Source organism: Vulpes vulpes, chromosome 5, assembly GCF_048418805.1.
Source record: "Vulpes vulpes isolate BD-2025 chromosome 5, VulVul3, whole genome shotgun sequence".
NCBI classification, from domain to species: Eukaryota; Metazoa; Chordata; class Mammalia; order Carnivora; family Canidae; genus Vulpes; species Vulpes vulpes.
This window is the reverse complement of record NC_132784.1, coordinates 75,967,854-75,993,831: the sequence shown is the minus strand read 5'-3', so window position 1 is coordinate 75,993,831 and position 25,978 is coordinate 75,967,854. Positions and strand designations below refer to the sequence as shown.

The following is a 25,978-nucleotide window of genomic DNA, read 5'->3' as shown; positions in this document are numbered from 1 at the left end:
AAAATTAAAAAGAACATTCATATCATGGATTTAACAAGTATGATCATGATAAACTCCCACTTCAGCAATCTTTACTGAAAGTGTGTTAATGTCATAATCAATTGGTTATCTTAGCATTTTTCTTGACACTAATCACTAGTCTATTTTTTTTTCTCTACAAAAAGGTACTCAAAGGATTAGTTTGGTTTTTGGTATCATTGAATACAAATTATGTATGTCTTTTGAATTACAGTATTCATAAGGAAGTTCTTATATTTGAATAAAAGTTTCTACCACACATTCAAACTTTCTTAGTGTAACAGAATGTGGGATGCTATAAATTTACCGTAGTTGGCGCAAATGAAACTACTCTATTTTAGGATGGCAGATGTTTTGAAATAATAAGAAATTCTTTGTCATTGTACATATTCAAGCATAAAGTCTGTTTCTTAATAATAATAATATGGAGGACTGCCTGTAAGCAAGATTCGGAGTCACATTGAAATTCAATGTCAATTTGAACATGTTTTAACTAACTCTACTGTTTTGCTCTCCAAAAAGGGGAATTTTGCTTAAAGCTAATGTCCCATTAAAACTGAAGTAAGCTAAAACATTTGTATAATAATCAAGTTGTCATATGCTGCAGGAGAAGTTGTAGCCTTTAGGATGAATTTATATACAATAATTGTAAAGAACACACAATTAGCCTAGCACATGTGGGGTGGTACCCTTCCCAAACCAAGGTGACAAGGGGTAATCCATTAACCATAAGATCTCAGTGTCTGTCAGGTTAGTTTGGGGCTGCATTCAGTTCTTAGATATTCACTCTGCCAGTTTGTCTCTAGTATCAAAACCTGGAATAAATGAAGGCAATTGCAAAGCCATAATTCAAACACATTCAGATTAATTCTCTACAAATACTTTGAAAGTTTCAACATGTCTTAAACCTTCTACAGTTTACAAGGGAAGGGGGCTTCAAGTATTCGCTTAAACTCAGTGATGAAAGAACTGGATCTTCATCCCACAGGAAAGAAGGCTGGGAATTCTTAGAGTTGATTTAACTTCTTAAGAATAGCTCAGAAAAAAAAATAAGCAAAATGTGTTTTTCTATGCCTGCAAAAGCTAATACAAATTCTTAGGTTTTAGGAATCATCCACTTATTTTATGCCTATGCCTAAAGACAATTCATTCAGAGGGACAAATATAAACTTAAGTGGCAATGTGAGATATAATAGGTCTTTGAAAGCTTTATGTAATTATGTTCCCAAAGACATTTCTAAACAGGTCTTGGCCCAAGTGTTACAAAGTCACTGTCCACAGAAATGTTCTTGGTGCTCTTGGGTATAAACTTTCCATATTTGCCTATCTGAGAAAAAGAAAAATATTGGCCCTTTTCCCTGGAAACCCCAAAAGGCTATAATCTAACTGCCCTGTGCACTTCCATTTTTCTGAAAAGTAGGAAAGAAATTGTAGCCTGTAATACTATCAAGTTAGCTTTCAGGAAAATCTGAGATGAGTTAGGAAAAAGAAGAACCAAAGACAACCACTTGCAGTCCTTTTTTGAAAATTTTCAAGATCTTTGATGCAAAGAGTATGTAGATACATAAAATCAATGATTTCTGATAATATCATTGGTATGAAGTTAGCACTGAATGGATGAGCCATTGGAAAAAAGAGGCAAAAACAGAATAAGAATAAATAACTCTTCCTCATAATGTGGCTGGGACAAAAAGCAAAAATGATATGGAAAAATCAGAGGAAGGAAGGAAAGTACAGCAAAGCCTTTATCGTGTTTTCTATCCGGTGTCTCTGCTCACTGGCTATTCACAGGTTGTTTAGACTCAGTCTCATCTGCATGCACTGAAGCTAATCGGTCTCTCTCTATTAGATGCCAATCATGTATGTAAAATTTTCTCATGCAAGAACTGTCAGGAAATCAAATTTTATAATATTTAATCTGTTCCAGATCAATCTACTTGGCCAAATAACAACCAAAATTTAGTGAGAGATTGTTGGGTAGACTAAGTTAATCATATTATTTAATGCTCATAATAATGCAAATTTTGACACAAATATTATTAGCTTTACTATATAGACAGAAACACAGAAGGTTCTGGAAGTTAAATAACTGTCTCAAATTAGAAGTAGAGAATTGAAGCAAGAAAATGTATTATTTTACTTTAGTACTTCTCTGGGGGCCTTAAATGTTGTATAGCCCTGAGGAAATGAAGGATTGTAGCACTTCCTCTTACAGCACTTTATAACCCAGTGATTTATAGCTTCTCTACATCAATGTTATGCCCAGTGTTGACCAAGCTGTACTCAAGGGCTAGCCTATACCAATCTACAGCAGGAGATAACTGGTCATATCTCTAACCTCTTCCTGTATACACACTTGTACAACCCTTGGGGATGAATATAAGTTGCATTTATATCCTCAACTATTTAATGCATACATCTTTATGTACTAGTTTTGTTACATAGTTTTAATTTTGTTGAAGCGCAAATCATTTTTTTATGAGCAGCTTTTTTTTTAGATTCATTTATTCATGCTAGAGGGGGAGAGGAGAGAGAGAGAGAGAGAGAGAGAGAGCGTGTGCACACAATGGAGGGGTGGAAAGAGGAAAGAAAGCCTCCAGCAGACTCCATCCTGAGTGCTGAGCCCTGCAAGGGGCCCCACCTCAAGACTCCAAGATCACCACCTAAGGGAAACCAAGAGTTAGATGCTTAACCAACTTTGCCACCCAGGCGCCCCTATTTGGACACTTCTATTCCACACATTTAGAAAATTTTCCTTGTAATCCAAAGTCATGAAGATCCCCTATAATGTCTCCAATTTTTTTACCTTTATATTCACATATAGGTCTAAGATCCATTTTAAATAAACCTGTACAGGTTTAATGTATAGACAAAAGATTTTCTGTTTTGTTTTGTTTTGTGTGGTAGATCCAGATGTCCAACGTTGCCACTCTATTTTTGTTAGAGAGTGCAGACTATTTTTTTTTGTTGCAGACTATTTTTTCTCCAGTGAATTGACTACAGACTTTTGTGGATAAGAGTAGACCATAGGTGTGCAGGTCTACTACTGGGCTCTCTAGTCTGCTTTGTTGATCTTCTGGGATATCTTTATGAACATACCACATCATTTTGAACACAGTAGCTTTAAAACATCACTGGAAATCAAATGGCTTAAGTTCTCCAACTTTGTTCTTCTTTAAAGTTGTGGGACCCAGTTTAAGGTCCTTGCATTTCCATATAAGTTTTAAACCAATTTTGAAAATTTTTAAATATGTGCATGTAATTTTGTTTTTGAAAATGCTTGACTCTGGAGATTCCTTTGGGGAGAATTCACATCTTAATAACGTTGAGTCATCTGTCCATGAACACAGTGTATTTTCTGTGTTAAGGTGTTTTTATTCTCTTAACAAATATTTGGCTTTCAGAGAAAATGTATGCCTTATATCTTGATATAGTCATCCTTAATTATTTTATAATTTTATAATATTATGATATTACAAATAGGATTTTTAAAATCTAATTTTTATTTGTTAGTTACTAGCATAAGCTATGTAATTAATTTTTAAATATTGATATTGTCAGGTTTAATTGGATCGGTAATGAAATGGAATAGACAAGTCAGGCAAAAGTTGGTCGAAACAGGCTCTTAATGGGACACGCTCTCAGGTGAGGTTCCACAGCCCACAGGGGAGGGGGAGAGTGAGAGAGCGAGGAAGTCACGGGCCAGGGAAGTCGCGCCCAAGCAAACTGCAGGGAGGGTCTATAAAGAATTTTCGGTGGGAAGATGAGAGCAGGGCAGCATTCTGATTAGGGCAAGGGTTACAGGTCTTTGTGTGCTAAGGTAGGACAGCAACGTGGTGTTAGTGGGAAGATGGGGGTAGGGTGGCATTCCAGTTAGGGCAAGGGTTACAGGTCTTTGTCTGCTAACTTAGGGTAGGGCGGCAAGGTGGCCTTATTGGGAAGTTGCTGGCCTGGGGTCGGCCGTTTTGAGGTCCCCAGTCTTGCCAGCCCAACATTCCGATCTTTTTGATATGTTATAATGGGGCGACCATTCAGATCTTGCTGCTTCCTGCTGATATATGGGCGTAGTGGTGCCTGTCGGAGGTGGGCAGGCGAATGTAGGGGTGTAAAAGAAGTTGATTGACTGATACCCGAGATATTTCACAGATTCATTCCTTGATGAATCGGAGAAAGCAAGGGGCCACCATTAATAGTATGCCAATGATTAGGAGTGGTCTTAGAGAGGGGGGGAGCCATGTGGTTAGTGGGGTCTGCCACCATTGGGGTCTAGTTGGGTCAAGAGGGTGATATTGTTTTTGGAGAGACTCAGGAACTTTGACAAGGAGGTGGAGATTGGTTTCAACTATGCCTGTTGATGTGGTAGCAGCAATCTTCATTGAGAGACATACAAGTTCCTCTGATCTCGGCTGTGAGGAGGTCCAAAGCACGTTGGTTCTGAAGAGCTACCTGGGCCACCGAGGTTATTTGACATTGTAGGGAAGCAAAAGACTCTGCCAAAGCCTCCATAGCCATTTGAAGCCTCTCAGCTCCCTGGAAGAATCTACAGAGTGGATTAAGGCCCCCGTATCCAACCCTGTGGCCACCAGGGTTGAGGCCAGAGGGACAACCAGTGGGAGAAAGATCACTTGTTTCTGTTTTTTCCGGGGGGCTGGTGAGGAGGGCTACTTCTCCCTGACTATAGATAGTTAATCATAGAACTAGTGAGACAGGCAGACAGGAGCAAGGCAGAGGTATTGGGAAATTTAGATAGGGTGCCGTTGCACCAAAAGAAACGGCCAATAGGAGCATGATGAGAGGTGACACTTGACCGGGTAACGTTGCAAAGGGATGAGTTAGGGGTGGAATAACAGAAGGGGAATTGATGGTTGAGAGGGTCAGTATATAGGGGAACATTAGTGAGAGGGAGATGAGGTGCTGGAGGTGTGGGTGCGGGGCTGGTACAGCTGAATGACTGGGAAGGGGAATGACCACAAGGGGAGTTTTGCTTAAAGCAGCACAGATAAAACAGTGGGTCAGATTGCCCATGCAGGAAAGGCTGGTGAGGGAAGGACCTTGTTGGATAAGTTTTATCCAGGAGAAGGGACCCTGGTTCTGAGCTGGGCTAGCCTGTAGGTGGGTTCTCCTGGAGTAGGGGTGACTGAATCCAGATGGGCCCACAGGAGGGCTCTTAGAAGAGTTAGGTAAGGTAGGTAAGATAGGAGAAGAGGAGGTGATGATGGAAGATTTTAAGTGAGCAGGAAGGGCCACCCTGTAGAGAAGCTCAAAGGGACTTTGGCCCTACGGCTCTCTAGGGGTAACTCTGAGTCTTGTTAAAGCCAGTGGGAGGAGGGTTGTCCACGACAGGCAGGTTTCAAGGTAAGTTTGGTGAGATGTTCCTTGAGAAAGACATTGGCCCACTCTACCTTATCCAAAGACTGGGGGTGATATGGAATATGGAGTTTCCAGGTAATATTTGGGCTTCTGGAGACCTGCTGGGTGACACTGGAGATGAAAGCCAGGCCGTTGTCAAATTGTAGGATCTGCAGGAGGCCGAATCTTGAAATGATGTGTCCGATGAGTATGGTGGCCGCCACATCCGCCATCTCCTGACCTGTGGGGAAAGCCTCTATCCACCCTGTAAAGGTGTGCACTAAGGTTAATAGGTAGTGAAAGGATTTATGGCGCAGCTTGTGGAAAAAGTCAAGCTGCCAGTCCTTGCCAGGTTGGTAGCCATGGAACTGATGATTGGGTTCTGGCCTGCGAATTCCCCCTTGGGCATTTACAGTGGAGCAGGTTTTGTAAGACTAATGCACCCCTCCAATTACCTTTCAGAGATGTGGATAGTGGAAAAGGGGTTCTGGGAACTGGTGTAAGGCCTTGGGACCAATGTGTAGGGACTGATGTATGTCTGAAATGATCATAGGAGCTAAATGGTTTGGAAGAGCGAGTTTCTTTGAATGAAGATCCAGTCTTTTCCCCCAGCTATTCTAACCATCTTTTTTAGTGTCTGAGTTTCCTTGTCTGTGTAAAAGTGGGAATGTGGTGTGTTGAGGAAGAGGAGGGGAGCTGATGAGGAGCCTAAGGCAGTGGCTCGGGCAGTTGAGTTGGCTTTGTTGTTAGCCCGGGACACCGGGTCTTTGGAGAATTGATGTCTGTGACAGTGGACAATGGCTACTTCAGTGGGAAGGCTGAGGACCTCTAGTAGTTTTGAAATGAGGGGCCCATAGATTATGGGGGTTCCCTTGGTTGTAAGAATCCTTTGCTCTTGCCAGAGGACAGAATGTGTATGTGTGATAAGGGAGGCATATTTGGAGTCAATGTATATGGTAACTCATTGCCCTTTGGACAGGTGAAGAGCCCTGGTGAGAGCTATAAGTTCTGCCTTCCGAGAGCTTGTCCCAAGGGGGAGGGAACTGCCTCTAGGATGGCATCTAGGGTAACAATGGCCTATGCTGTTTGTCTCCGGCCACAAATTCAGTCAGAGTTAGGGAGGGGCTGATTCGAAAGTCCTGGATGTGGAGGAGTCAGCTCTTCCAGGAGTTGAGAGCAGGAATGGGAGGGTTCAGGGTTAGTAGATGGGTAGGAAGGAGGGTAGCAGAATTTAGACGAGGAGAAGTTGATAGATAGATAGATAGTTGATAGATAGATAGTTGATAGATAGATGGGTAGTCCATGGAATAGAGGGGGTACCATCAATTCCCATCACCACTACTGGAGAGGGAAAGCTGGCCCCCGAGTAGGAAGGCAGAATGGAGTCTGTCCCCGTGTCCAACAGGAAAGAGATGGACTTACCCGCTACCTGGAACAGGACCCTGGGCTCAGCCTGGGTTAGGGGGTATCCAAGTCTGGGTCCCTTCAGTCATGTCCAACCCGAGTAGTTGGAAGGCTGGACTTCCAGGTCAGGGTTTCCTCTGCATGGAGGCGCCAAGGATCCCTTGAGACCAGGGCAGGCGGATTTCCAGTAGCCCATCATTCGACATTGAGGGCATGGCCACGTTGGCTCCTTGAGATTGGGACATTGACGGGCCAGCGTCCCTCGGTGCCGCATCCGAAGCAAGCCCCAGGTGGGGTGCAGTTGGATCCCCCTTTCTGTGGGCTCCAGGAGCCCGCTGGCCCCAGGGCTGCCACCAAGGCTTGGGTCTAGAGTTGGACCTTCTGCTGGAGCCTGGCCTGCCTCTTAAGTTCAGCCACTTCCTCTCAGGTGTTAAAGACTTTAAATGCCATTTTCACCAGGTCGGGAATGGGAGTTTGAGGGCCTTCCTCAGTCTTCTTTAACATGTTTACAGATATCGGAGGAGGACTGAGAGATAAAATGGGTTGCCAGGACAGTAGCCCCGGCTGGGGAGACAGGCTCCAGGCAAGTGTACTGGGTTAAGGCCTCAGTGAGCCTAATGAGGAAAACTGCAGGCATCCACGGCCCTCCTGGCCAGCCTGATAATCCTGTCCCGGATCCACGGGTGGGAACTGAGCACTGATGGGCATAGCAGCTTCAGTTAAATGGACCTGGTCGGCATGTTCTCGGGCAGCAGCCTTCCCTCTCCACTGGTGTAAGGGCGGTGGTCTGGACAACATGCAAATCATGCCAAGTCAAGTCCTATGCCGGGCCAAATATTGGAATGCCTTGATATAGTTTCCTGCGATAGCAGAGCAAGAGCCCAGCCGCTTTTTAATTTGGGAAAGGTCTTAGAGAGAGAAAGGAGCGTGGCTCCGAACAACCCCTTCAGCTCCCGCCACCTCTCGCAGGGCACAGGCCGGGTTAGGGATGGAGGAGACCTTGTGGGATCTGGTGCGCTAGAGATCAGAGGGAGGTACAGGCTGAAGGTCGGGGGTCAGAAACGGGTAAAGAGGTGTGTGGTTGGGAGACAGGAGGAGAAGGAGAGGGGGCAAGGGTTTCCGGATAGGGAGGGCAGAGGGCTGGCAGCCACCTAGTAGGTGGATGGGCCAAGGTCTCAGGAGACTCTGAGGGAGGGGCAGGGGGAAAGGATTCTGGGGCTTTTGGAGCTGAAGGAATAGGTGGAAGGGAGGGAGGGAGCGGTGCCCGTGCCAAAGGACCTGAGTGGTAGAGCACTGGGAGCAGAGGGAGGGGCGAGAGCGGAGATCCAGAAAGCCTGCACCTGTGGGACCTCGGTCCACTTGCCCTGGCTAGAGATTGTCCAGGTCCCTGGACATGAGAATTGGGTAGTCAAAAGTACCCTCAGGGGGCCATTGAGACTGATTGTCTAGGCGATATTGGGGCCAGGCAACCGTACAGTAATGAATGAGGTGGCATCTTTTCAGGTCCTGGGAAAGGCCCAGAGTTTTGAAATTGGCCAGTAAAATGGAGTTTTTACCCAATGGAGTAAAACCAACAGAGTTTCGGGGTCAAATTTGGATTGGGCAGTTCCCATGATTCCTGCCCGGTAACCCAGAGACTGAAAACAGGCATCCCCGTTTGCAGCTCAGGGTCACAGACAGAAACGGAGGTCACCGTGAGTATGAGGACATCTCCTGATCCCCAGGGACCCGCGGAGAGCCACCTGGTGGCGCGGTGGAGGTGCCCTGGCGCGGCCGCAGCTTCAGGCAGGACCACGCGGAGGGAGGCAGGGAATCGGGGACCTTACCCGGTGTTTCCAGATACTGGGTTCGGTTAAGGTCCTGGTGGTGAGAGGAGAGAGGCTCCCCACCAGCGTGGGGCCTCGATCTCCTGGGTCTCAGCTGAGGTTCTGGTGGCGAGAGGAGAGAGGCCCTCTCCTGGAGCGAGGCCTTAAATCTCCTCCTGGGTTTCTGCACCAAATGTCAGGTTTAATCGGATCGGTAGTGTAATGGAATAGAGAGGCCAGGCAAAAGTTGGTCGAAACAGGCTTTTAATAGGACACCCTCTCGGTGGAGGTTCCACAGCCTGCAGGGGAGGGAGAGAGCAAGAGAGCAGGGAAGTCAAGGGCCGAGGAAGTCATGCCCAAGCAAACTGCAGGTGGGTCTATAAAGAGTTTTCAGCGGGAAGATGGGAGCAGGCCAGCATTCCGATTAGGGCAAGGGTTACAGGTCTTTGTGTGCTAAGGTAGGACAGCAAAGTGGTGTTAGTGGGAAGATGGGGGTAGGACGGCATTCGAGTTAGGCCAGGGTTACAGGTCTTTGTGTGCTAAGGTAGGGAAGGGTGGCAAGCGGCCTTATTGGGAGGTTGCTGGCCTGGGGTCGGCCGTTTTGAGGTCCCCAGTCTTGCCAGCCCAACAGATATTATATCCGGCAATCATGCTAAATTCACATTAAAATGTAGAAGCACTAGGGGATCCCTGGGTGGCGCAGCGGTTTGGCGCCTGCCTTTGGCCCAGGGCGCGATCCTGGAGACCCGGGATCGAGTCCCGCATCGGGTGCCCGGTGCATGGAGCCTGCTTCTCCCTCTGCCTGTGTCTCTGCCTCTCTCTCTCTCTCTGTGGCTATCATAAATAAATAAAAATTAAAAAAAATGTAGAAGAACTAAAACTGTCCATAATGACAGTGAAGTGATTGCCTAAATAGAAGGGTCTAAGGAAGGTTCAGAGAAGCTAGTACAATTGATAAGTCTCAAAGATGTGTTAGACTAGTACATTCAGTGCAGAACATTTGCTTCAGTTCTTTTTAAAAGAGTTTCTATAAAATGAATATTAATTTGTATTCTACCAAACTTTGTTTTCTTTAAAGTTTGGTAGAACACACCATTGAAGCTATGTGGACAGAGCATAGGGAGACAAAACAATATACTAAGTTTCTTTAAGAAATACAAACCATTGAGAGTATCTTATTTTATTTTAGATATTTATTTATTATCTATTTGATTGGGAGAGGGAGAGAGAGAATCCCAAGCAGTTCCACACTTGTAAGCCTGATATCGTGACCTGAGTTGAAATCAAGACTTGGATGCTTAATCAACTGAGCCACTCAGGTGCCCCAAATATCTATTATTTTTCAATGTGCTTGGGTAATTAATACTAAAGTATTTGCCCATCCTATCTAAATTGTTGAATATATTGATCCCTGGGTGGCGCAGCGGTTTAGCGCCTGCCTTTGGCCCAGGGCACGATCCTGGAGACCCAGGATCGAATCCCACGTCGGGCTCCCGGTGCATGGAGCCTGCTTCTCCCTCTGCCTGTGTCTCTGCCTCTCTCTCTCTCTCTCTCTCTCTCACTGTGTGCCTATCATAAATAAATAAAAATTAAAAAAAAAAAAAAGACAGTGATCACGTGAGGGCGCGGGCGGGCGCCGGGACTCCGCCCGGCCGGAGGGTCCACCAGGGGGCAGCGGGGACAGGAGCCCGACCCCTGGGCCCCGCCACCCACCATCACCACCATCACCGCTGTTTTCAGCGGTGTTCACCATATTCCTTTATTATCCATCTAAAATCTGTAGAATGTGTAGTGATACTGCCTCTATCATGAAAAATAAGTGTTTAGTGTTCAATGGTCTACAAATGTCCTAGAAAGTAATATCTAGAAATATAGAAGTAAATTAAGACCAAATATGAAAATAGGACATAATAGATTATAAATTTATTTACAAGTTATAATAGGAATGAAGTCAAGGATATGGCTAGCAGCCTTAAATAGAGAATTAAAAAAAGAAAGTATATGGGATGAAAACTATCTCTTCTCCCTTCTCCCTTCTGGATCTAATATTAGATCTCCCTTGGCTGATCTAATAATTAAATTGACACAGAACAGATTAAAAAGAAATTTAATTTTGTACATATAGGAATCCCAAAGATATAAGACTCCCTGAGAGTCAGGCAATTAAAATTTGTGCAGCTTGAGGTCAGGAGAAGGGGTTGGGCTCTAGAGCTTCAAAGGCAAAGAAGACAATTCACAAGAAGATAGAAGAGCAAAAGTTTGATAAACAGATGTTTGTCCTGCCAATCAAATAAGTCTTTCTGATGTAAAAAATCTGTGTCTATTGTTAGCTCTCTTCCTGATACAGCCCTCTACCTAAATTATCTTAGGCACTTCAAGGAGAGGTAAAAACAACTCTACCTGAGTCTGTTGGACTTTTCTTGCCTTCAGCTCAAAATAGGCTACATGCTAAAGGGGCATATTCTGGGATCACGTATTCTGCTCCTCTTCAAAAACAAAAGTTGGTCCTCTAAAGAGATGAATAAAACCAAGAAAAACTTATCAAGATCAATAGAGAAAATAAAAAGAGAGAGAAAGAAAAACAAATTACCAGTATCAGGACTGGAACTCTATATTGCTAGTGAAGTGCAAAATTGTACGAAAACATTGAAATATAGTTTGATAGTATCTACTTAAGCTACAATAAGACATTTTCCATCAATTCTAGGTTCATATATTTGTTTAAAAATCCATGATATTGCATGCCTAGCCCAAGTATCACCAATTAAATATAGAGTTAGTATCATTAGATATGGAGTTATACCTGGTCTTAAGAGAAACAATGTGTCACATGACCTTATGGCTCAGACTTTTTTTTTTTTTTTTTTGCCAGATTTTGTTTGTAATAAATTTCAAAGAGAAGATGACCAATTATACTCAAATAGAGATGAGTCCTTGGAATTAAAGTCAGCTTACAGAGCCATTTCAGAGTCAGTTCCAAAACCTCTAAGGCCAGACTTCTTGCAACCTGGATGGGGCACATGGGGCAGGAATCTTAGCAAACAGGACAGATGAGGTGTTCTGAAGAGTCTAAGGTGCCAAGATCCAACTTGAAATTAGCCTATAAATTCTGTGTGAAACCTCTCAAGTTAGATTGAGAGCTCAACTCATTTTTTTTTTTTTTTTTATGATTTGGGTGATTTGAAAGGAGAGCCTGTGAAAAGCGAATTTGAATAAACAATAAGAAGCAGTTTGATAAACAGCTAATTACAAAGAAAGAGCTCCTGAGAAAGTCTTAATACAGTTAGCAAAGCTTTCGCCTTTGAAAGAAAAGGAATATGTTTAAGTAAAACATGGTGTACTGCGCATCCTTATGTTTTAGGTATAGTTGTGATATGCACATATCATTGAAATTTTGTTATTTCATAAATTTATCACAGAATTTACCATTTCTGAAAGCCCAGAAATAAATGATACCAGTGAAAGAAACCATTACATTAAGTTTAAAATTTGGGATATAAAATGGTAACAAGTGTTTGGCAATCCAATCCAAAAGCTCTCGCACATGGGATAGACCCTGGCAGAGCTCGAGGATGGTTATTGAATGGAGCCAGGCCATTGTGCAGGCCAAATAGTGGCTTCCAAGTTTCTTCTTTCCTTCTAAGGAAAACATGGCATTAAGGCACACCCCTGTTCCTCAGAAACAAGAACCACTCAAGCCCAAACTTGATTTCAGGACAAAATCAAGAACATCATCTCCATTTCCTCATCAATAGGTGGCCCCAGCTAAGGTGGAAACCAGACATCTGTGCTTCTTTTTAAAGTTACTAGTAAGAACAACAGTGACTGCTGCTCATGGACAGGTAGGCAGCATAGTTTTTGAAAACTTGAAACTTGAAACTCAAAGAGCTTAGATACCCTTTCCTAGCCCTACTGCTTAACACGTCTGGGTAAGATACTTAAATCCTCCAAAATCCTAATAAAATAACAAAATGCAAGCACTTATAGAATCCTTACTACTGTTAAACCCGAAAATTCACCAGAGTCATTTAAAAGATCCAGCTGGTTTTATTGAATGATTCATGAATCAGGCAGCTCCTACCTAGATAATAGAAAAGAAGTCTAGAGAACTGCAGAAAAAGAAAAGGTTTTAAAAGCAGAGGAGCACCATAAAAAAGGAAGAGTGCACTGTTTTAGGCAAAGTTGCCTTCCTAAGGGGGATGAATGGGGTCTATCATTAAATTTTGTACTGCTGACCAGGAAATTCCATAGTTGAAATACAGCCACAGAACAAATAGATTCTAGAGTGTGTTTGGAGAATGAAGGTGGACTCAGAATACCTGGATGAAAACATCTGAGCAAAGGGTCACACAGAGAGAAAAACAAAGAAAGAGGAAAAATAACTAACATGAGTCTGGTAGCCATGTGTCATGTTAAAACTTCACTTGTGTTAGCCAAAGTAACATTACATCTTTGGGAAGTACAATATCATACCATTTTATAGATATTTTTAAAAGGGAGACTAATAATATGAAAGCAAATTGCCAAGACCCAGAGATAACATTTAGCGATATACCCACTTCTCTCTGACCCCAATGCCTGTCATTGTAACACCACACACTCAACCAACATAGTGACTTCTGAGAATGGCAAATTAGACTCAGATGATTTATGGAAGATTTCTGATAAACAAGCAGGAAGGTTGGGTGTATTCCAAGGAAAATAGGATCCCTTACAGATTTGGGGGGAAAGGAATGATATGATCAATCAGTGATGTACTTCAGAAGGACATTTCTTGCTTCCTCACATACAGATGGTCACACGTGGAACTATTTCGATCCATAGAGGTGACAGATTGCAATCTGATTCACAGTCACTTGCTTGGTTCACGTAACATCAGTCAAAGGTAATTTGGTTCACGTAACATCAGTCAAAGGTAATTTAGCCCAAGTGCCCAAAGAAAGCTTATATGCTTTGTATAATATCTCAAATAATACATGCCTGGGGTACACAGGATTGAAAGTACAATGAATACTACCTTATTTACATGAATTCTGACGTGTCATTGTAGACCACACATTCCCCATGGCAATTTTCATCTCTGTCTTTCTCAAAATCCAGTCAAGAGGATTCAGCATGAGGGCGATCACAGTGTAAATATGGAGAGTTCCTCATCTCTGTTCTCACTCCCTGCAGGTAGAACCTAAGTACAGATACAGGGCATGAAGAATAAAACTACCACCATGACATGAGAGCTGCAGGTGGAGAGAGCTTTGCATTACCCGGCGGAGGAGTGGGTCCTAAGATCATGTGATATGAATATGTAAGAAGCCACCAAGACAAAAAAGGCTGCCACCACCCTACCATCCTTGAAATAGCAATCACTAAGATAGTACAACACAGGTTTCTTTGCACACCAGTTTCAAAAGGGACTTTATATCACATATGTAGTTATATATCTGAGCAGAACTGCAGAATGGTAAATTGAGTAAATTTGGTAAAAAATAAACATTAAATAAGGGGTAAAGCTTGAACTTTTAAATCTGGCAATATTTTTGTTTTATTACTAATTCGACCAACTAGTCATCTGTCCAGTTCGTCTCTGCTATAAAAACACTAATGCATTACATTTTCCTAATCAATTTTTCCACCCTACCTTCCTTCTGTATAGGGCCTTATATAATCATTATAATTTTAGTATTGCATTTATATGGACAAAACCATCCTTGTGTATTTTCATCATCATCCTATGCTTGTTACACAATTTCTTCTGTCTTAAGGATACTTGCTCTGGTTTCTAAGAAATCATTTCTTTTTGTATCTTGTCAGACATTCAAATAAACAGATGACATCAAATTTTTTTTCAGGTTCCTCTAGGAAATATTTCTCATGCATCTACACTTCAGGTTATTTACAAAGATGATTTGTATTTCTATTCATTTCCATGACTTATGTCATGGGGTTTTTTGATTGAAGTTTTTGTTTGTTTGAGCTCTTATTTGCTTTTTGCTTATGTTTTACTTGTGAACATAAGAAAGTCTCTGGGTCCAATAAACAGAGACTTAATACTAATTTCTGGTATTTCATAGATAGCAGTTCCTTTATGGATTTTTTACATGAGCCAACATGTACAAGAGCAGTGAGTGCATTTTTAATACCCTGAGTGACTGATTTCAATCAATTTTTACTAGTATATACATATGTTTTTTTAAAGATTTTATTTATTTATTGATGAGAAACACACAGAGAGAGGCAGAGACACAGGCAGAGGGAAAAGCAGGCTCCACGCAGGGAGCCCGACAGGGGACTCGATCCCAGGTCTCCAGGATCATGCCCTGGCTGAACGTGGCGCTCTACCGCTGAGCCACTGGGCTGCCGTACTAGTTTATTTTTTATTTCTGATGTGTAGCCAAGAGTTTAAAAACGGGGAATCGCTTTAAATCAGGTTCTATTATGCAAACTTCTTGATGTGAAATTAACTTCTAAATACCACTTGAGTTCACTTAGGTGCAGATCGTATCATGAACCAAAACTTAGTTATAAAATCATGGGTTTTAACTACTCCTTGCCATCCAGAATGTTTCATCATGTGGTCTAGCCACCAAACCTGACTTTTCTAATGCAATTATTATTAGAATTTCCTTTTCTACATCACAATTCACAGCTCATATGGCATTGTCTTAACTGCACGTATAACTTTTTATGCATGTAAACTTATTCATGCCATCTCAAAAATCCACAAAATTAACTATGTTTTAAGCTTATGTTTGTATGGTTGGATTAATATTTCTTTGAGTTATTATGAAACTCTGAGTCCTAAGTTCTGTCACTTATAACATGATACCAGTAGGAGAATTACCCTGTAAGATGGTTTCCTCCCTCCCCTATCCACATGTAACTGCCCCTCTGTTTTGCTAAAATGATGTTGAGCTCTCATGTTTGACACCAAAATTTTCTCATGGCATTTTTCATCTCTGAATTTCTCAGAGTATAGATTAAGGGATTGAACATAGGAGCAATGATGGTGTAAAACAGAGCAAATACTTTATCCTCAGGGAAATTGGTTGGAGGTCTAAGGTAGGCAAAGATGGAAGGCCCAAAAAATAAAACTATAACTGTGATGTGAGATCCACAGGTAGAGAGGGCTTTGCGTCTTCCTTCCGCTGAGTGATTTCTTAAAGTGAATAATATAATGACATAAGAAAAAAATAAAACCACAAATGTCACCAAGGTAACCATTCCCGAATTGGCAACCATAAGGACACCAGTGATGTAGGTATCAGTGCAGGCAACCTTTAGCAAAGGAAATATATCACAGAAATAGTGATCAATCTCATTAGGCCCACAGAAGGGCAACCTGATTACCATACAAAATTGAGGAAAGGAGTGGACAGCCCCACCAGCCCAAGCAGCTAAGACTAGGAGATTGCACCTTGTCCTGTTCATGATAAGCAGGTAGTGGAGAGGTTTGCAGATGGCAGCATAGCGATCAAAGGCCATGACTGTAAGGATTAAAACCTCAATCGTTCCAAAGAAGTGCATGGCAAAGACCTGTAACATACAATTACCATAGGAGATGGCTTTTCTTTCCACTAGCAGGTCAGCAATTAATTTGGGTGTAACGCTAGAGGTATAGCAGATGTCCAAAGTGGATAAGTGGCTGAGGAAGTAGTACATCGGTTGGTGAAAAAGAGAGCTGCATCGAATAGAGACAAGGATCAGAAGGTTTCCTAACAAGAGAGCAGCATAACAGAATAAGAAGAGCACAAAGCAAAATATTTGCATGTTCTGGTCATGCGAAAGTCCCAAAAGAATGAATTCTGAGACATTCCTCTGGCCCTCCATGTGTTTTGGACTGGCATTTATTGTAAACAGACGGGTTCAATATCTGAAAAGAAAGAAAACATGAATCTAGACAAAATTAGTATCATGACAAAAATACCATAAATTTTCAAAAAATCAGACTGATGTCATTGAATAAGTGATATTAATTATTCCTGACATTGAGATTTATGCTTCTTTTTTATTTTTCTCACTTTTCAAATCTATTGTAAATAATTCTATAATGGGAACAATAGGGTAAAATCTCAACTTTACCATTAATGATTAAGGAATATTTAAATGTTAGTTTGCTGTTAAAGAAGCAGTTTTGGGATCCCTGGGTGGCGCAGCGGTTTGGCGCCTGCCTTTGGCCCAGGGTGCGATCCTGGAGACCCGGGATCAAATCCCATATCAGGCTCCCGGTGCATGGAGCCTGCTTCTCCCTCCGCCTGTGTCTCTGCCTCTCTCTCTCTGTGACTATCATAAATAAATAAAAATTTAAAAAAAGAAGCAATTTTATTATTGTCAATTATAATATTATATAACAAAAGGAATATAATTTACATGATTTTAAAAAATAAACATGTGCGTTATAATGTGTACTCTGAGATCATGACCTGAGCTGAAATTAAAAGTTGGATGCTTAACTAAATGAGACACCCAGGTGCTCCACAAACTGATATTTTTAAATAAATTAAAAATTAAATAAAGACACAGTCCCAAATAAAACAGAATTTGTCCAGATCATCCTGAAAGAAGAACAGGAGAGTGCCCTGTGTCAGGCATGGAACCTGCTTAAGATTCTCTCTTTCCCTCAGCTTCTGCCCCACTCCCTCTTCTCTCTCTCTAAAAAAAAATAAATAAATAAAAACTAACGATAATCTTCCTTGCCCTGTGGACAAAAATAAATTGTACATATTTAACTAAAATAGGTTAAGGCACATTAAAAGCAAAGAATGCTTGAAAATTATGCAGCAAATAGACTGTCAAAGGATTTAAGTTGTAAAAAATAAAAAGAGCCAATTTATTCATTTATCTGATTTATAGATTACAAACTAAACGAAAATTTAAAAAATAATCTAAATTTGTGATAGCAAGTGATAAATGAAAAATAAAAAAGAAATTGCCCAAGCATATTTGCACTCTTTGTAATTCAGGACTTTTCCTAGGATTTTCAGTTTTTATACACAGTCTAGGCATAAAATCCAACCAAAGAAGCTGTTATAGAGTGTAATTCCAAGGGAGATTTGTCTCAGCACTGAGACTCAAACCCCTGATTTTCAATAAAGAGATTCAGATAAAGGCAATCTAAGTAGTTTATTAGCATCAGAATGTAAAATCATGTGGAGGACAGATATCTTGATTCCCACCCAGTCCAGGGGCTGCATCCCATTCTTGTGAGCAAAGAACAAAGGTGGGGTATCCGGGAGGCCTGCAGGGAGAAGAGGCATATTGATTCTCATCCCAATTAAAAAAAAAAAAAAAGTATACAAGGTGACAGATTACCAATTACCTAAACTACATTTATGAATACTGGGGGGATATATTTTGCAGTTCATATAAATATATGGTCCAGAATTCTTGATCCCAAATAATTGTGAAATAATTTTTAATGGGCTTTAGCAAAATGAGCTTTCTTTCAGGTAAGATTGTGTCTCAATGTCTGGATTATCAGAGATGTTCCACCCACAATAGCTCTTAAATATTTATCCTGATTTATGAAGGGACATGTTATCATGATCACTGTTGTTTCCTGAAGTAAAAGGGAGATGTGAATGCAGTCCAGTGAGGAAATTATTGTCCTTGAAACACATACTATATTCTTGATGACATGTTCTCAATTTGTCAAATAATCGAAATCATAAGTGATGAATGGAAAAAATATTATTCATTCCCTGGTTGGAAACACAGAACAAAAGAGACGTAGACACACAGAGAAGGATAATTTCTGAATGGAGAACGGTTTTGATTCAGATTGTGTTTCTATAGCATTAACAATGTGAATATAAAAAGAAAAACAGTTACCTAAATGTTCCTACTAGTCAGAGGTTTGATATTAAGCAAACTGTGTCCTTATATTTGCTTTATTCCATTTTAGTTATGGTTATTTAGAATTGATGTGTACAGTTTAAAATCAGACTAATCTGGCCAATGTTCTATGAGAAGTCGATCAACCATTATAAGCAAAGACACTATTCAAACATTTTTCTCACTTACTTTATTGTCTTCCTTTCCTATATCCAATAACTTTTAATAAGATCTCAGTACACAAAATTAATTCTTCCCCATCCATAACATTTATGAATGTTGAGGTTATTGCTGACCTCTTAAAACTTCATTGTCCACATTTATAGAATCCATAAACTATTACATAATCCAGAAATATATTGAGGAATAAAAAAAAATAATGTAAACCACCCCAGTTTCATACATGGTTCAAATCTGCACATTAGTTTCCTTTTTTACCTTTTGGAGTCAACAGTCTCTGAAATTGCCATGGGCACATATATAGCCAGCCTCACAAGGAAACAAAATCCTCCCACAAAATATCATAAAACATATTAAAGAGGATGGCCATGATAAATTTCAATGTGGAACATCAGTTAGTAAAGAGAAATAGAATTACTCTAAAAAATTGGTTGTCTTTGGCATTTCTTAATACTAATAACCTAGCCTGCCATTTCCCTGCACTGTAAAGATACAGTCAAATTATTACTTTATTTCTTTGGTTGCACTACATAATCATGCTGCATTGACTTTGATTGTGCTATTTAAACAATAAGAATAATTGTTCTTTTGGTTAAAGTAGAGTTTCCACAATGAGTTCAAATTTTCACCTAATGATATCAGAATATGGCCCACTATAAAGTTACCTTAATTCAGTCAGATAAATCTAGTCCATTTTAGGGTGACAAGATTTTTTGAAAGTTAGTAAGTTATTCATCATTGGGACATGCAATCATAAACTGGGCTATTCATAAGAGAATATGGAGAAAAATATAAAAGTAACCAAAAAGGAACTCAATAAAGTTCACTGAAACTTAAAGATTTCATTAACCTCAACTCTACTCTTCTCATTCTCAAGTGGAATTCTCCTCATAATAATGTATAATAAGACTACAGTTGGTTAAATTGTTTTTGTAGTAGTCAAACTATCTTATGCTGCTACAGAAAATAAAGCCTACTAATGAGATTAAATGGAATAAATTTAAGTAGCAGGTAACCAACCCAAAGCACAGTTGGTGGAGCATTCTCCAATGAAAGTGCCATGGTTAATTCACCGATCATTAGCTTTCAGTCTCTGTAAGATTAGTTTTAGATCAAATCAGGAGGGCTCCCTCCTGAGGTACTCACTCTGCCGATTCTTCTCCAGTATCTAAAGATGAAATAAAATGCAGAGATTATAAACCAATTATTTATACACATTTAGGTGATTCTCTAAAATTATTTAAAGAATATCAACATGTCTTTGGACATTTTATATATTTGCAAAGAGAGTAGAACTTAAACATCCATTGACCATCAGAAATGTAAGAAGTGGATTTTCAGACTTAAAAAAATTTTTAAGTATTTTGAGATTCTTGCAAAAACAAATATACATTTTAAGTTCTAGGAGTTATTTATTTTGTGCATATCCCTAAAGGGAAAGTTGATTCAGAAGAGCAGAATATAACATATGACAACACAAGAATTAATAGGTATTTGCAACTCTGGAAAATTATCTCCCAGAGGCATTTCTGAACAGAACTTCGTCCAAGGCTCTGTGTTGCTCTCCATGGTACTGACCCTGGTGCCTGTGGGCATTTTCTGGATATAACTTTACTTACCCGTGTGCTAGGCTGTGTCAAGAAGTTTCTCTGGAGGCTCCACAAGCCGACCTTGGGCTCATCTTGCTTTCTGAAGAAAAAATCATATTGCATGAAATAGTATTAGGGTAGTGCTGACTAAGATAGAATTCACTGAAAATTAAAACACAACCATTTGGGATCCCGGGGTGTGGCTCCGTGGTTGATGAGGATCTGCCTTCATCTCAGGGCATGATTCTGGGATCCTGGGATGGAGTCCTGCATTGGGTTCCCTGCAGGGAGCCTGCTTCTCCTTCTGATTATGTCTCTGTCTCTCTCTGTGTCTCTCATGCATTAAAAAATAATAACAATAATAATATAAACATTTATTTGGGCCATTAGAATTGCAATTTCGAAGACACAGACTCAGGTAGAAATCTAAAGTGTGTTCCCAGGAAGACAAAGTGAAGCAGAGTCATATAGCTGAAAGGCTGTGAGTGTAATTCTCATTCTGTTTTTTTGCAAAACAGAGGTTGGAATTAGGGCAGCTGGGATTGGTTGGGCTAAATGAGGGATTAGAGCTCCTTTAGAAGTAAAGAATGCAGATAATTCAGGGGTCATGGTGAGGAAGAAGTTAAGTCCAGGCTAGGGGCTTGCAGCTCTCTGAAAATTTCAAAAATCTTCATGGTTTCTTCAATGAGGACGTGCATAAGTTCTTCCTCACTTATGGCTTCCTGATCTTATTTTTAAAGAAAGACTCTTAAGTATGCATTCTTGCTCCAGTTGGAAATTTACTTTTACAGTAGTTTGGAAAAATCTGAGATGGGAAACACAGATTTTTTTGTTTTTTTCAGAACCAAGCAGATGCAGTACAGTCCAATATGCATCATTATCTACAGTAACCTGCGTCAGTAGAGTACATAGATGGATAGAATAGTGACCTACGATATCAGGACTGGAACTTGGGTTATTTATTGTCATGGATTAACAATGAGGAAATAAATGGTAGGGGAATGGAGGGTAGAAGAAAAGGAATGGTAAAAGAATAAACAACTTATTCTTTATACACATTAGGTTAAAAAAGTTATACTGTCAGGTGAGAATATAATAAAATATGGGGGGGGGGGAACAGAACTCAATGCAAAATTTATTCTGTTTACCATTTGGCTTAGTCCCATGTGATTTCATTTCTGCAGGTTATTTGGCTGAGCCCAAAATGTGCACACTGACATTCAGTGAACCAATATTCTTCCATTATGCACAGATCCATATATTAACAATTTCCTTTATACACATTATACTTCAGATAAATTTTTGTAGGATCTTAACTGCTGCAAAATAATGAAACAACCACAATAACAACAATTTATTGAGAAATTATTTTGTGTCTTAGGGTCATCATATAATTTCATCTCACAATAGTGCATATTGTAAGATAAGTAATGTTAGTTCTATTGTTCCAATAAGAACACAATTCTTGGAGTAAATATCCAGTTGTGCAATTGCTGGGTCATAGGGCAGCCTCTCTTTTTAACTCTTTGAGGAACCTTCACACAGTTTTCCAGAGTGGCTGCACCAGTTCACATTTCCACCAACAGGGCAAGAGGGTTCCTCTTTCTCCACATCCTCTCCAACATTTGTTATTTCCTGTCTTGTTAATTTTCCCCATTCTCACTGGTGTGCAGTGATATCTCATTGTGGTTTTGATCTGTATTTACCTGATGGCAAGTGATGCGAAGCATTTTCTCATGTACTTGTTGGTCATGTGTATGCCTTCTTTGGTGACATTTCTGTTCATCTCTTTTGCCCATTTCATGATTGGATTGTTTGTTTCTTGAATGGATTATAGAGGAAAGGAGAGGAAATGAGTGGGAAAAATTAGAAATGGTGACAAAACATGAGAGACTCCTAACTCTGGGCAATGAACAAGGGGGTAGTGGAAGGGGAGGAATGGGGGAATGCGGTGACTGGGTGATAGGCACTGAAGAGGGCACTTGATGGGATGAGCACTGGGTGTTATACTATATGCTGAAGCACTGAGTGTTATACTATATGTTGGCAAATGAACTCCAATAAAAAAGAATTTAAAAAGTAAAAAATAGAACTTCGATAAAATATATATACATATGTGTGTATAAAGAAAAAAAACAATTCTTTATATGTTAAAACAATTTGCTCAAAGAGCTACTAGATAAGAATAAGAAAAGGAAATGTGTGCTTTCTGTGACAGAAAGGAGCAGGTTTTTATGTTTACTATTTGCTTTCAGGCGTTGAAAGTGTAGTAACCCTGCAGAAATAAGAGATTCTACTACTTTAGCATGATGGATATCAGAACTCACTGTTTTACTGGTGTCTATTTCAACATAATGTTTTTGACCAAGCTTCTCTCAAAGCTTGTGTCAATACACAGAAGGATATATCTGGTCATATGTTTACCAATGACACACACAAATACACTGGGATACTCCGTAGAGATGCATACAAGTACCTTGTGTGTAACCCTAAGCCCTCCATGTGTCTCAGTTCATATTAACTTGCTTTTCTGAGAATTGATTTTGTTTTATTTTTCTTTATTTTCTAACCACTTCTAAAACCATTTGTTTTGTTGGTTATATGGGATTATTTATAAAACAGATTTCAGTTATTTTTGAAGATATTAGATGATGTTCTATAGGCTAGAACAAATATACACACTACATTCCTATACTTTACAAAATAATCCAAATAATCCTTGGAAAATTAATATGTTAAACGAAGTCAAACCAAACTATAACTAGACAGACTTAATTTCCTAGAAATAGAACATTTTCCCTTGCTATCCTACAGGTTATCATGGATCCATGAAAAAAATCAGTAATCAGTTAGATGTGAAAAGTTGTAAGACTACAAATAACAAAGGAAGTTTTCCTGACATAGAAGATAAACACCATCACATTTATGGTTTTTTCTGGACTTCTCCTTACTCTCAGACAGGAGTAATTCAGCTGAGCAAACTCTGTGTGCAAACCATGCAATCATTCTTCTGAGAAAAGGCAAATGCTTCAGCAGAGAGAAATGTCTACACAAATAAGAACCAAGACACAGAGCTAATGGGATTATGTGATTCAAAAGACAAGAGGATAAAAGAAAATTAAAGTAATAGCACCTTCAAATGTAAAAAATAAGTAAAAAGACATAATAGGGAGATGGAATCTCATGGATTTTATACCTTTCCAGGGAGCTACATGGGATGTACGTTGAATTTTTAACCTTTCGGACATTACATATTTTATTACTAAAATAATGCATGATAGTTCATAATATAAGGGGAAGTTCTGGATATGAGAACAGCATGTAAAATCCAATAAAAAGAAAAGGTAGCATCTTTGAATTTAATTCACTGTTTATTTATTAATTTGTATGGGTTTATTCCTAGAAAATAGATAAAAGAAAAATAAAGATACAGTACATATTTGACTGAGTTGACTCAATCAAACTGGAAAAATACATAAGAAGAAACACCAATATGGAACACAGGATTATTTTTAAAGGAGTAATTGCACAGTTTCATAGCAACAAAAGAACAAGGAAGAAATAATAAATACTACTGGTTTGTTTATGAATTGGCAAAATCTTCTGGAATAAGAAAATATCAAGAGTGTGTTTTATATGTAAGATATGAACACTAATGCATCGTGGGAGCAGCATGCTTTCATGCTTATAGCAGAAAAAATAGAAAAAAACAGTCATAGAGCTGATAGACTTTAGAGTATGTTTGGAGAATGTAGAGGAGTGCAGTGTAGCTGACTGAAAGCATCCTAGGAAAGGGAAATAAATGAAGAAAAGTACAAAAAGAGGAAAAATCTATGTTTCCAGAAGCCATATACCCTCCTCAATCTTCACACGTGTTAGCCAAGGCAATATTTCAACTTTATAAAGTACAGTATTACACATTTCATAGATATTTGAAAGATGGAGATACATATATAATTAAAGCAAATTGCCAAGACACAAAGATAAAAATGTATCAGAGTCAGTAATCGCTGAGCTCTCCCTGACCCAAAAACTTGTCATTTTAACACCATCCTTTCTACCATTATAGTGCTTTCTGAGACTAGCAGATTCAGCTGGGACCAATTGTGATAAACAAGTGAGAACTTTGGATTTTATTCCAAGGAAATATTGTTCTGTGTACATTATTGGAGAGGACCGTGCTATGATTAGGCATGTGTTTTAGAAAGACATTTCTAGCATTCCTCAAACCCATTCAACTACATCTGGAACTAGTTGGCAACTTTAGTGTACATATTGCAATCTGAACTACAGTGACTTGCTTCTTTGTCTCTTATATTGTTAGAGCTCATTTAGTTCAACTCCCCAAAGAAGGCTATCTTTTCCATAACATCTCAAATAATAAATGCTCTGGGAACACATGGTCAGAAGTGGAATGAATATCATCTTTACCTGAATTTCGTATGTGCTATTTTAGACCACACCTTCCACATGGCATTTCTCATCTCCATGTTTCTCAAGGTATAGATGAGAGGATTCAACAAGGGAGCAATCACAGTGTAAAACACAGAGATCTCCTTATCCTTGTTTTCACTCCCTTCAGGTAGAACATAAACATAGATACAAGGCACAAAGAATAAAATGACCACCATTACATGAGAGCTGCAGGTGGAGAGAGCTTTGCGTCTCCCTACAGAGGAGTGGGTCCTAAGATTATATAATATGAGAATGTAAGAAGCCACCAGGACAAGAAACACAGCAACTGCTACTATTCCTGAGTTTGAAATCACTAAGATATTAACAACACGAATATCTCTGCACACCAGTTTCAAAAGAGGCTTCACATCACATATGTAATGATCTATCTGATTAGGACCACAGAAAGGTAAATTGAGTACCAAGAGCAATAGAGCAACAGAGTGCCAAAACCCCACACTCCAGGCCATGAAAATCAACAGGTTACACCTCCGCCGGCTCATGGTGACCATGTAATGCAGGGGCTTGACAATGGCAACATACCGGTCTAAAGCCATGGACACCAAGATGAATATCTCCACCCCTGCCAGCAAGTGGGCAGTGAAGAGCTGAGTCATACAGTTGTTATAGGAAATGTTTTTTCTGGCTGCACCTATGTCCCTGATTAGTCTAGGGACTACAGTGGAAGTGTAGCAGAGGTCCATGAGGGAAAGGTGACAGAGAAAGTAGTACATTGATTGTTCAATTAGATGGTTCGGATGATCGTGAGTAGGATGATGAAGTTTCCCATTAAGATTGCCAAATAACAGAGCAGGAACAAGAAAAAGAACAGGAGCTCCATTTGTTTATTTCCCCACAAACCCATGAAAACAAATTCTGTGACATTGTTCTGATTTTCCATGAGGTTGAGGTGATTCCAGAGACACAACAGAAACTTAATTCATCTGAAATGATAAAGAACATGGGACATCTTCAATAGTGTTTTTTAAGTTTTGGAATATTTATAAAAAAAGATTTAGAGAATTTGTTACACTCTTATGAAGCCTTTCAGAGCAAGGGTATCATTATATTTCAAATTATATTTAATAAAAACATATATTATGTTTGAAATTATCGTAAACATTTTGCAAGCATTGAAGTCATAACAACGCAACGGTTACTATTCTGATACTCATTTTACATATGAGGAAACAGAAAAATAGGTTGGTTCAGTTAATTCCACCAAATAATTAAAGTATTAGGTAGCAATCTAAGATATCAGATGCCTGGATCAGATGCAATTTTTATGCTCTTAACGTCTATGCCACATTACTCACTGAGTAAATAGGCTTCCAGCTGTTTTCCACCTCC

General features: G+C 39.7%; 1 protein-coding gene and 1 pseudogene across 1 annotated transcript; both read right to left on the bottom strand.

The window, feature by feature from the left end:
- Positions 1-15,466: 15,466 nt before the first annotated feature.
- LOC112912599 (olfactory receptor 4P4-like) lies at positions 15,467-16,400 on the bottom strand. The gene has a single exon (XM_025989271.2). It carries the CDS (start codon positions 16,398-16,400, stop codon positions 15,489-15,491), a length of 912 nt encoding a protein of 303 aa, XP_025845056.2. The 3' UTR covers positions 15,467-15,488.
- Positions 16,401-24,569: 8,169 nt separating this feature from the next.
- LOC112912601 (olfactory receptor 4P4-like) lies at positions 24,570-25,529 on the bottom strand (annotated as a pseudogene).
- Between the last annotated feature and the right edge of the window lie 449 nt (positions 25,530-25,978).

What these genes read in the sequence shown, in the direction of transcription:
- LOC112912599 (XM_025989271.2), bottom strand. Translation starts at nt 16,400, where the DNA reads ATGGAGGGCCAGAGGAATGTCTCAGAATTCATTCTTTTGGGACTTTCG.